The following is a 12,486-nucleotide window of genomic DNA, read 5'->3' as shown; positions in this document are numbered from 1 at the left end:
TGTAACTTTCCATCCTTGAGGTTTGCTACAAAAACCAGAATCTAACAATTACAGATTTATACAGAGAATGTCTAATAAACATTGTTTATTTTCTATATTTTCAATTACATAGTAGAGAAGAACAACATACCTAGTCTTTAAAAAGCATTAGTATCTACTTGAAAGAATGACAATTTTGGATTTTTTAAGTAAAATTAAAAATACAGAACTTTAACAAGATTTTAAAAATAATCTATAGCTGATTAAAAGAATTTTTAAAATTATAAAATAGCAGACTTTTCATAGTCAAAACATGGCAAACTTTTATAAATTGAGGGATTTTTAATTATAGTCTTCTGGCTATTAAGCCCACATATGGAAACACATAATCCCTTTCTTTTTTGTCAAGTAAGTAGAAGCCAATGAGAAAATACATATTTTGATTTTTCCACATGAGAGAATTTAAGAACATTTAAGACTTTTCTTGACTGTTAAAAATGGAAAGTATTTCTGAGAAAAGGGAAACATCTTTTCAGGGAAATGTAAATTAACATATAAAGCTTCCTAATCTTTTAGGGATAAATGGAGAAAAGATACTAGATACAGCTTCTGTGGGTCTTTTTTTCCTCTTTATAATCTTAAAAGTTTAGCTTTTAAATATCATATAAATACAATGGTTATGATGGAGGAAAACACTTACTGAACTGATATTTAACTTTCGTTTAGTCATTAATCATGTTATATCTTATTTTGTTTCTTCTTTCATATGTCTTATCTCCTTAGTGCTAACCGAAACATCTAAAATGTAATGCTATTTTACCCTTTTGTATTTTTCTAGTATTTCTCATACTGCCCCACCACTCCTAATATATGTATTTCATATGTTCAACAAAAACATTTTAGAATTTAAGTGGGTTTACCAGTTTATTTGAATAAATTCATTTAGAATATGATAAAACAGAAATGAAACTATGAAAGCTAAGTGGGCTATTATTTTTTATAACAAGGGTAGAATTCTGCTTTTCTCAGATAATACTAAATAACTTTATAATAGAATCTTTGGTAAATATATTTAGCCTTCTGTCTGGTTTGTTTCCTAAACATAATTTATATGAACCAAATGATTTTCTTCCCTCCAAAGAATTTCTGGTAACACTGTCAATTACTTCTAGATTCTAACATAAATAAATGATGTAGCTTTTCTAGTACAATGCTATGTAGCTTCCTCAAATACTTCTAATACTTACAAAATTCTTAAAACAGATTTTTGGGGTGCCACAAGCCTGAGACCAAACAAATTTCCATTTTCAACAAGAACAAAATTAAGATAACAGATAAAAGCCAGCTACAAAATCTCATTGAGGGTCTTTTTGTTTTCAACTATAAATGAGTATTTATTTTACAACTTGGGTAAGTTTTTTAATTTTTTATTGTAAGTTGACAATTTATAATTGTAGATGTTTATGGTGTACCAAATGAGGACCATAAGTACAATGTGAAATAATTAAATCAAGCTAGCTAGCATATTCATCACCTCGAACAGTTAACATTTTTTGTGGTAAGAACATCTAAAATTTACTCTTAGCAATTTTGAAATGTACAATACTATATATTAACTATATTCACCATGCTGTGCAATAGACCTCAGTGGGGAACAAAAAAAGCTTCTTCCTCCTAATTCAGATTTTGTACCTTTTGACCATCATCGCCTCATCCCCCTTTCAGGGGCTTATTTTTAACTAGGAAACTAATGAACAAATAATGAAATCCTTGGAGGCATATGATTTCATTTTGTCTAAAAAGCCTTTATATTTCTGTTCACGTAAATATAAAAGGTAATAAAAATCAGACTACATAGATTTGTAAGATTATTCCTTTTCATTAAACGTATGACATAAAGAAGGCACTCAATATCTGTTTTATTTATGAATAAAATTGTTTAGACCTATCTTCATCTTATTTTTAATTTTTAATTTATATGTATGAAATATATATATGCTTCATCTATATATGTAATATATATACCCATATATATATGCTTCATTTACACATTATTTCCTTATCTTCAGTTAAGATTATACTTAAATGATAGCTGCATTGGTCAAAATCATATCTTAAGATATCAGCATATCAGAAAGAGTAGGAAGAATTTTCATTTAAAAGTAAAAACACAACATTTAAAAATCATTCTTATTTTCAACAGCAGAAATTTACAACTAAAAGGAAAAGTGCCTTGGAATGAACAATTAAATCCAAGCTGGTGTCTGTCCATCTGACTGTCCTTAGGAAGTCCGGACTTACGAAGTCCACAAAGTCTCTTTAAAAAGTTTTATCACTGTGAATTTTTCCCCTGCTTAAAATCCCTCAAAATATAACATGTCTACTAAAAACCAGCTTTTTATTTATAAAAAATTCACATATCAGCATGAGAATATGTGAATATGTTTATTAAGGTTTAACTTACTTTTTACTATATAGATTTGGCTTGTCTTTTATAATAACAACTGATATATGATTCACAAAAAAGCAGAGAAGGAAAGAGTAAGAGAGAAAGAGAGAGAAATGGAGAAGGAGAAGAAAAAAGGGAGAAAGAGAAAGAATACCATTCTCTAAAGGAAGAGGTGCAGAAAAATCCATTATCCTTTCTTCTTGATCATGCCTTGTATGATTAGCAGCCAAACTAGCCCACTGTGAAACCCAACGTTTGCTTCCTGATGAAGATGTGCCTTCCTAAAGGAGGAGAAAAATAAGAAAATAATGCAGCCTGGTCATATTGGAGTTTCATGAACGAGAACTTCATTTAGTCACTTTAACTTATCATACAAACCCATAAATAAACCTCATATTGCTATATTAATTATTAAATTTTCTCTTACATAAAATAAAAATTCTCTAGAAAATAAAGATTGTCTCTGGGAAAAAAAAAAAAAAAAACTAAGTCACTAAAAATGACATCTCTCAATGAAAATCCAAGAAAAGCCAAGGCTTCATATGAAAACTGTAACGACAAGCAGGGAGTGGAAAGCCATGACAAAAACTTTATTTTGAACTAGTCAAAACAAAGATTTTATTAAAAATGTCAGATTTGGGCCGGGCTCAGTGGCTCATGCCTTTAATTCCAGCACTTTGGGAGGCCGAGGTGGGTGGATCACAAGGTCAATTTTAACATTAATAAACAAACACATGGGTCTCTTTACCTGTATGTAAAAATAAATCTTATTTATACTTCATACAAATGTAACATTTTATTTATATTTATTTATACCTTTAGATTTTCTTCTATTTGTATTTTATATTTATATTTGTATAAGGCAGATTAGCTCATTCCTGAGAGACAGTGTAGCATAATGAGTCAGAGAACGAAAGCTTCCACTGAATGTTAGCTCTTATTACCTGAATAAATAATAATACTTCTTAGATTTTTTTTTTCACATTTCTTTTTGACACATCAATGTGGCATGAATTTCTAGTATCATTTCTGATAAAGGTAAAAAACATTTGTTAAGTGCATAAATCTTAGGCAAGTACTATGCTGGATGCTTTACATACTTCATAAAATTCTCTACAAATAGATTTTATTAAAAATGCCATTTGTGTAGATGAGAAAACAGAAAATAAGAGAGAAGTGACTGATTCAAAAGCTCTGAGCTAAAAATCGCAGCTGAGTGAGGACTTTCTAGCTCTACTATACATACTGACTGTAACTATCTTAACCAAGCAATCCTTAATTAATTCATATTATTCTAATTATATCCTGGGCTGTACTGTATATAAATCGTATCTATCAGAAGTACCCAGGTACGTGTTTCTTGGTATGATATACAGGAAACATATACTTCCAAGAAATTATAAGCGGCATATGTTTCCTGTCTTATCTCATAATACCAGTCAGAACCATGAGCATATAGCTCATTAACTGCTCATTGAAAGGTAATATTTTCCTCATTGACAAAAGAGTATTTTAAAAACCTAATAAAAACTAAAGGTGAATTACTGAAAAATTGTTTTAGGCTTTCATTAGAAAATAAATTTGTAGTAAGTTAGTTTTTAGAAGCATTTTACAAGGAGAATACACTGATTGTTTAAAATAATGACATTTATAGATGATACGAATTCAGGCCAGGTGTAGTGGCTCACTCCTGTAATCCCAGCACTTTGGGAGGCTGAGGCGGGTGGATCATTTGAGGTCAGGAATTCGAAACCAGCCTGGCTAACATGGCAAAACTCTGTCTCTATTAAAAATAAAAAACTAGCTGGGCATGGTGCTGCATGCCTGTAATCCCAGCTACTTGGGAGGCTGAGGCAGGAGAATCACTTGATCCAGGAGGCGGAGGTTGCAGTGAGCTGAGATTGTGCCATTGCACTCCAACCTGGGCAACAAAGCGAAACTCCGTCTCAGCAGGGTTGGGGGTGCGGGGAGAATTTATACTTTATGCATACAAATAGGTACGCAGAAGAGATGTATACCTCCGAGTGGTGAAATCCAGATGCAGCCAGTGGTTTTCTTTCTTCCATTACTGCAGCAGCAGAACTAAGAGCCCAATCTTTTATCAGATCTTTATGTTTTTCAGTGATAACAGGCCTATTATAATCCTGATTGTCATCTACTCCAAACACCTAGAGGGAAAAATTATTTTATAAATGAAAGTGAAAAGTCTGAGCATAAGATAAAATGTAATTAATGTTAAAGGTGGAAAAAAATATATTCTGAATTAATTTTAATAGTTAATTTCAAAACTAAGGAAAACTTGAATGACAGTAACAGCCAATTATGATAGCTAGAAAGGAAAGGAGGCAGTCACAGCTTATGTGAAATAACTATCCTTTTTTAACATTTAGCAAATGTCTTGTTTGATTAAAAAAAGAGAAATATTCAAGACATATTTTATTTGTTAAAAGATTTAACAGTCCAGGTACAGTGACACACACCTATAATCCCAGCACTTTGGGAGGCCATGGCCGAGACAGGCAGATCACCTGAGGTCAGGAGTTTCAGACCAGCCTGGCCAACATGGTGAAACCTTGTCTCTACTAAAAATACAAAAATTAGCTGAGCATGGTGCTGCGCACCTGCAGTTCCAGCTACTTGGAAGGCTGAGGCAAGAAAACAGCTTGAACCCAGGAGGTAGATTACAGTGAGCTGAGATTGTGCCACTGAACTCCAGCCTGGGCAACACAGTGAGACCCTGTTTCAAAAAAAAAAAAAAAAAGTGATTTAGCAACGTTAAACACTACAATAATGCAAAGAGTTACAAAAGAATAGTATCTCTTCAGTTTGTTTTCAGCTTCTTTGCTCTATTATTTTTGTGATACCTGTTGAAAAACTCTAAACAGGTGGCTCATTTTATCTGTTCCTTCCCAAGCAAATGTTTAACATTCACATATCTGTGTTAAATTCATACATATAATTTTCTAAGATGCCATTTTATTGTATAATTATGACATGTTGGATAACATAATTCTCAAACCATATTTGCCTAACAACCACTTAAAAACCTTTGTTTGAAATACAAGCTCCAGGCCTATTTAGTCAGATTAACTGTTTCAATAAGCAAGTTGTCAATGTTCAACACTTTTGAAAGGTTCTAAATACAAAGACAAAAACAATCGTGTGCTTGCTTTTCTTTATGTGCAGGACCCGAGTTTTACTCATTTCCTGGCAAATAACAGGCCCTGGATGTTGCAGAATAGATTGGAAAAGTTTTAGGTATATAAATTTTAACATTCTATTCTGCTATTAAGTCTCTACTTTGTTCCCAATTTTTATTCTTTATAGTTATTGTTTGTGGCTCTGATTATTACAATCTAGAAAAATATCATGTCTTTGAATGAGCAATTTGCAGATAGGATCTTTAGGATATAACCAGAGAGCCTTCATTTACTATAAGGGGAAACTACCTCAGGCTAAACTATTTTCTAGATATTAAGTTTTAATGGTCTTATAGTACAGCTATATGGTAAGTTCTAATTTTCACATTTAGTGAAACAGATATCATACTTTCTCATTCACTAAAACTTGAAAATTTTACCACTAGATGGCCTTATTACTTCATATTTAATTCTAACATTATAGTTGTCAAGAATTATGATTTAATTTTCTCTTGAACTCCACCATGTTTATTTGCTTCAAGGGCAAATTATATATTGTTATTTTAAATCAAGTGTGAATTTTAAAACATGGAAGCACACTGTACAGAAGGGAGAAAACAAAAACTGCTTCATTTTACTTAATATTAGAGTTAAGTTTAACAGCAGTGAAAAAACCAGAGTATTACCTGTGTCCTCTACCTTTAGCCCCCATTCGTAAAGAAAGCAAATTATAGCTATTCAAGTTAATTGTGTCCGTCTTTAAAAAAATTAATAATTCCTAACTCATTAAACTCTAATGTTACTGAAGTTTATTCCCTTATTTTATAATTACTAAGGAAACTCGAACTCAAGTTTGAAAGTAAAAATAACCACATGAACTTGCATTTTTGCCTCTCTTTGACTTGTAATTTAGACATTACCTTAAGTGATTTTCTGATTTATTAATATTTAATTCTTATCCAAATTAAAAACTTGATTTCCTCAAACATCTAAGCACGAGCAGTTTCAAATAAAATCTCATGAACCTCTCTAAATCTCTTCTGACACCACGTTTAAATGACAACAAAAATCACAGGAAGAACTGATCCTGTGAGGAAGGGGAGCTGAAGTTAGACAAAAAATACTTGGATGACGTTCAACAGATTCCTTTTAAAGCATTAGAGACAGCTATACATACATTATTAAGTAAATAATAATTATTTCTTCTCCAAACCAGTGGTAGGGCCGGACCTATTACAGTCTGGAAAGAGAAGCCTTCCAATTTCATATCCATTTTGAGAGTGTTTTGAAAAATTAATGATAGTAATGTCTACCAGTCCAGATTGAAATCCATATCTACTCGTTTCTATGTCAAAGTAGAAAAACATCCAACTGTGACAACTTTTGTATGAAAATGAAAATACAAAGTTTATACTGTCTATATACTTAAAGCTAGTGTACTTTTCACACCTCTAAAAGGTACCTACAGTCTGACGGAAGAGCTAATAATTGTACAGAACTTGAGAGCTCCTCAAAATCGAGACCAAGTATGCTAGGTTTTTTCACCTTTCATTCTAGATTCGGTTCCTAGGGGATTTCACCTAGGAACATCCAAGGCTTCACTTCAGTTACTAACTATAGTTGGTTACTCACCAGTCACCCACCTACTGGAAGGCTCAAAGGTATTTCAAATGTGAGCTCTAGGCTCATGATTCTCTTCCCCTCCTCACACTGACCTGCTCTCAGTCGAAATCCCAAATATGAGATAGTTCAAAAGCCAGGTCTCTCATTCAGCGAGGAGCTTCTGTAGGCTAGAAGTCCACAGTGAAGAAGGAGATGAGATACCTAATTTTCATACTTCCTCTCTAATAGAAGCTTGCACCCCAAGTTCGCCAGTCAGCTTCTAATTCTTCCAGAGTAGAACAAAGGAAGGTGAAATAGGACAGGAATAGAAAATGTCTTTGTGAACTTGTACTTGCACGCAGAGCTGTCTGGGCCCAGCAGATGTTTAAAGACAATTCATTTGTACGGGGGTAGGAAGTGGCTTTCACATGTTCTCTCCTACAGTTCCCTTTATCCAAGTAGATACACCTCTATTTGTGGAGTGAGCCGTGACCCCTCCCCTGTGGTCTCTAGGCTTGAGGTAAGAAGCAGTACCTCCCTCCCTATCCCACTCCAACAATCATGAAACAATCTTTTCTTCTGAATACATATGGATGATATTTGGTATTTCACTTTGGGATTTCACTTCCAAAGCTCAGTGGCTACTGTAAACAATTTTAACAACCTGTTACGGGGGAATGGCATTGACTATCCAGAAGCTACTTGTCTAGCCACTACAGGGGATTAAAAAATCTGTATGCTTTTGAGGAGGTTAGGTCTCATAAAGGAGCTTAAAAAAGGAACAGAATGTCACCTGAAAGAACCATGCAGGACTGTTCTGTAGTTAAAACCAAATATCCATAAGAAACAAACTCTAGATCGAGGACTCAAGATGGCGCTGTGAGAACAACCCAGGATTGGAGCTCTTCTCGTTGAATCCGCAAACGGTGAGTCAGAGCGGCATTTCCAGACTGATCTTTCTTGCCCACAGAATGGGGAAACTCCCAAGTATAAAAAAGACACGGGACGCCAGGCAGTAGGTCTGCCTGGCGAAGCCAGCAGCCGGGGCGGCGGCAGCTGGCCCTACCCAGCAATCCCCACAGGGCGCGCTTGTCCGGGTGCCCTGTTGAACCGGCAACCTGAGACTTGAGAGGGCTGGACTTGAGACTGAACAAGACTTGGACAGTAGCCCAGCCCAGGGGATTGCGGGATTGGGATACCCAGTGGGACGAACAAAACTGCGATTTCAAACTATCCCGAGCAGACGGTCCGAGACGCTCTGTGGGGGAGGGGCGTCCACCACTACCGAGGCAACCCGCCCCAACTGAGATACACGCCCACTGCTGACGCAGCCAGCCGCTGCCAAGGCAACCTGTCCCTACTGAGATACACGCCCACTGCTGACGCAGCCTGCCCTTGCTGAGGCAACACGCTACAACGAAGAGACTCCGCCGCAGGGCGTGGCGGAGAGCACAGCAGAGCCGGCAGGAACAGCGCGAATCACACAACAGCAGGGCGGAGCCTCGGCAGCCAAACAGTGGCTAGTCTGCCTTCTAGCTGGGCAGGACACCTGATCGGACATCCAAAAATAAAGCCCAAACCCCTCAACACAGAGCACTTGAGAAAAAAAAAAAAAAGGGTTTTTTAATGAGCTCTGTTGCAGCAGAATCAAACATAGCAGCCTAACAGCCCTGAATGAACAATAGAGTGCATAGCTCAGCAATTAAACCCCTATAAAGTACAAACTGTCTCCTCAAGCAGCTCCCTGACCCCTCTATATCCAAAAGACTGACATTAGGCAGGCATCATCCTGGGACAAAGAGAGCAGAAAAAGAAACTGGTAGCATCCCTCGCTGTGCCACAGCTACTAGAGGTGCACCCCAGACAAGCAGGGTCTGGAGCGGACCTCAGCAGTCGTACAGCGAAGGGGCTAGACTGGTAGAAGGAAAACCAAGCAACAGAAATACTTCATCATCAACATTCTGGGTGTCCACTCAGAGACCCAAACGAAAAGTCAGCAACTACGCAGACGACCAGCGGACAAATCCACAAAGATGGGACGAAACCAGCGCAAAAAGGAGGAAAACACCCGAAACCAGAACACCTCGCCTCCTAGAAAGGACCAAAACTCCTCACCAGCAAGGGAGCAAAGCTGGACAGAGAATGACTGTGACAAAATGACGAAATTAGACTTCAGAAGATGGATAATGAGAAACTTTTGTGAGCTAAAAGATCATGTATTAAATCAATGCAAAGAAACTAAGAACCTTGAAAAAAGATTTGAAAAAAGATTCGAGGAAATGATAACAAGAATGGATACCTTAGAGAGGAATATGAATGAATTAAAGGAGCTGAAAAACACAATACGAGAACTTCGCGAAGCAAACGCAAGTTTCAATAGCCGAATTGACCAAGCAGAAGAATGAATATCTGAAGTCGAAGACCAACTCAATGAAATAAAACGAGAAACCAAGATCAGAGAAAAAAGCGCAAAAAGGAATGAACAAAGTCTCCAAGAAATGTGGGACTATGTGAAAAGACCTAACCTACGTTTGATAGGTGTACCAGAAGGAGACGAAGATAATGAATCCAAGCTGGAAAATACTCTTCAGGACATCATCCAGGAAAATTTCCCCCACCTAGCAAGACAAGCCAACACTCAATTGCAGGAAATACAGAGAACACCACAAAGATATTCTGCAAGAAGAGCAACCCCAAGGCACATAATCGTCAGATTCAACAGGGTTGAAATAAAGGAGAGAATACTAAGGGCAGCCAGAGAGAAAGGTCGGGTCACCCACAAAGGGAAGCCCATCAGACTCACAGCAGATCTCTCGGCAGAAACACTACAAGCCAGAAGAGAGTGGGGGCCAATATTCAACATTCTTAAAGAAAAGAACTTTCAACCCAGAATTTCATATCCAGCCAAACTGAGCTTCAGAAGTGAAGGAAGAATAAAATCCTTTGCGAACAAGCAAGTACTCAGAGATTTTGTCACCACCAGGCCTGCTTTACAAGAGCTCCTAAAAGAGGCACTACACATAGAAAGGATCAATCAGTACCAGCCATTCCAAAATCACACTGAATGCTAAAGAGCTTCAACATAATGAAGAATCTACAACAACTAACAGGCAAAACAGCCACTTAGCATCAAAATGGCAGTATCAAATTCACACATAACAATATTAACCCTAAATGTAAATGGACTAAATGCACCAATCAAAAGACACAGACTGGCAAATTGGATACAAATCCAAAACCCATCAGTGTGCTGTATCCAAGAAACCCATCTCACATGCAAGGATACACAAAGGCTCAAAATAAAGGGATGGAGGAAGATTTACCAAGCTAATGGAAAGCAAAAAAAAGCAGGAGTTGCAATTCTCATCTCTGATAAAATAGACTTTAAAGCAACAAAGATCAAAAGAGACAAAGAAGGCCATTACATAATGGTAAAAGGATCGATACAACAAGAAGAGCTAACGATCCTAAACATACATGGACCCAACACAGGAGCACCCAGATACATAAGGGAAGTTCTTAATGACTTACAAAAGGACTTAGACTCCCACACAATAATAGTGGGAGACTTTAACACTCCACTGTCAATACTAGACAGATCAACCAGACAGAAAATCAACAAGGATATCCAGGGCTTGAACTCAGACCTGGAGCAAGCAAACCTGGTGGACATTTACAGAACTCTCCACCCCAAATCCACAGAATACACATTCTTCTCAGCACCACATCACACCTACTCTAAAATTGACCACATAATTGGAAGTAAAGCACTGCTCAACAAATGCAAAACAACTGAAATCATAACAAACAGCCTCTCAGACCATAGTGCAATCAAGTTAGAACTCAGAATTCAGAAACCGACCCAGAACTGCACAGCTTCATGGAAACTGAACAACTGGCTCTTGAATGTTGACTGGGTAAACAACGAAATGAAGGCAGAAATAAAGCAGTTCTTCGAAACCAATGAGAACGAAGACACAACGTGCCAGAACCTCTGGGACACATTTAAAGCAGTCTCTAGAGGAAAGTATATAGCAATAAGTGCCCATATGAGGAGAATGGAGAGATCCAATATTGACACCCTATCGTCAAAATTGAAAGAGCTAGAGGAGCAAGATCAAAAAAACTCAAAACCCAGCAGAAGACAAGAAATTACTAAGATCAGAGCTGAGCTGAAGGAGGTTGAGACACGAAAAACCCTTCAAAAAATCAATAAATCCAAGAGCTGGTTTTTTGAAAAGATCAACAAAATAGACAGACCACTAGCCAGATTGATTAAAAATAAAAGAGAGAACAACCAAATAGATGCAATAAAAAATGATAAAGGGGAAATCACCACAGATTCCACAGAAATTCAAACCATCATCAAAGAATATTACCAACAACTATATGCGCATAAACTAGTAAACCTGGAAGAAATGGATAAATTCCTGGACTCCTGTGTCCTCCCAAGCCTAAAGCAGGAGGAAGCTGAAACTATGAATAGACCAATAACAAGGTCTGAAGTTGAGGCAGCAATTAAGAGCCTACCACATAAAAAAAGCCCAGGTCCAGACGGGTTCACAGCCGAATTCTACCAGACACACAAGGAGGAGCTGGTACCATTCCTTCTAAAACTATTTCAAACAATCCAAAAAGAGGGAATCCTTCCCAAATCATTTTATGAGACCAACATCATCCTGATACCAAAACCCGGCAGAGACCCAACGAGAAAAGAAAACTTCAGGCCAATATCCATGATGAACATAGATGCAAAAATCTTCAATAAAATATTGGCAAGCCGATTGCAACAGCAAATCAAAAAACTTATTCATCATGATCAAGTAGGATTCATCCCGGGGATGCAAGGCTGGTTCAACATACGCAAGTCTATCAACGTAATTCACCACATAAACAGAACCAAAAACAAAAACCACATGATTATCTCAATTGACGCAGAGAAGGCATTTGACAAAATTCAACAGCCCTTTATGCTAAAAACCCTCAATAAACTCGGTATCGATGGAACGTATCTCAAAGTAATAAAAGCTATTTATGACAAACCAACAGCCAATATCATACTGAATGGGCAAAAACTGGAAGCATTCCCTTTGAAATCTGGCACTAGACAAGGATGCCCTCTCTCACCACTCCTATTCAATATAGTACTGGAAGTTCTAGCCAGAGCAATCAGGCAAGAAAAAGAAATAAAGGGTATTCAAATAGGAAAGGTGGAAGCCAAATTGTCTCTATTTGCAGATGACATGATAGTATACCTAGAAGACCCCATTGCCTCAGCCCAAAAACTCCTGAAACTGATAAACAACTTCAGCAAAG

General features: G+C 36.9%; 1 protein-coding gene and 1 long non-coding RNA gene across 26 annotated transcripts in view; one reads left to right on the top strand and one right to left on the bottom strand.

Moving 5' to 3' along the window:
- CEP170 (centrosomal protein 170) overlaps window positions 1-12,486 on the bottom strand; it is a 137,218-nt gene that overhangs the window by 41,200 nt on the left and 83,532 nt on the right. For all 23 annotated transcript variants that reach the window (XM_078357202.1, XM_078357204.1, XM_078357205.1 and 20 more), the window contains 2 exons: window positions 4,447-4,596; window positions 2,583-2,709 (listed from right to left, as the gene is read on the bottom strand). In XM_078357202.1, the coding sequence (XP_078213328.1) occupies window positions 2,583-2,709; window positions 4,447-4,596 (277 nt within the window). The remainder of the gene's footprint in view (window positions 1-2,582; window positions 2,710-4,446; window positions 4,597-12,486) is intronic.
- The window catches only part of LOC118149507 (uncharacterized), a 43,962-nt gene that overhangs the window by 3,612 nt on the left and 27,864 nt on the right, over window positions 1-12,486 (top strand). For all 3 annotated transcript variants that reach the window (XR_004737029.3, XR_004737028.3, XR_004737030.3), the window contains exon 2: window positions 1,243-1,389. This is a non-coding gene — a long non-coding RNA (uncharacterized LOC118149507). The remainder of the gene's footprint in view (window positions 1-1,242; window positions 1,390-12,486) is intronic.

The sequence above is a fragment of the Callithrix jacchus genome, chromosome 19 (assembly GCF_049354715.1).
Source record: "Callithrix jacchus isolate 240 chromosome 19, calJac240_pri, whole genome shotgun sequence".
Taxonomy (NCBI): Eukaryota; Metazoa; Chordata; class Mammalia; order Primates; family Cebidae; genus Callithrix; species Callithrix jacchus.
This window is presented reverse-complemented; position numbering and strand designations above follow the sequence as displayed.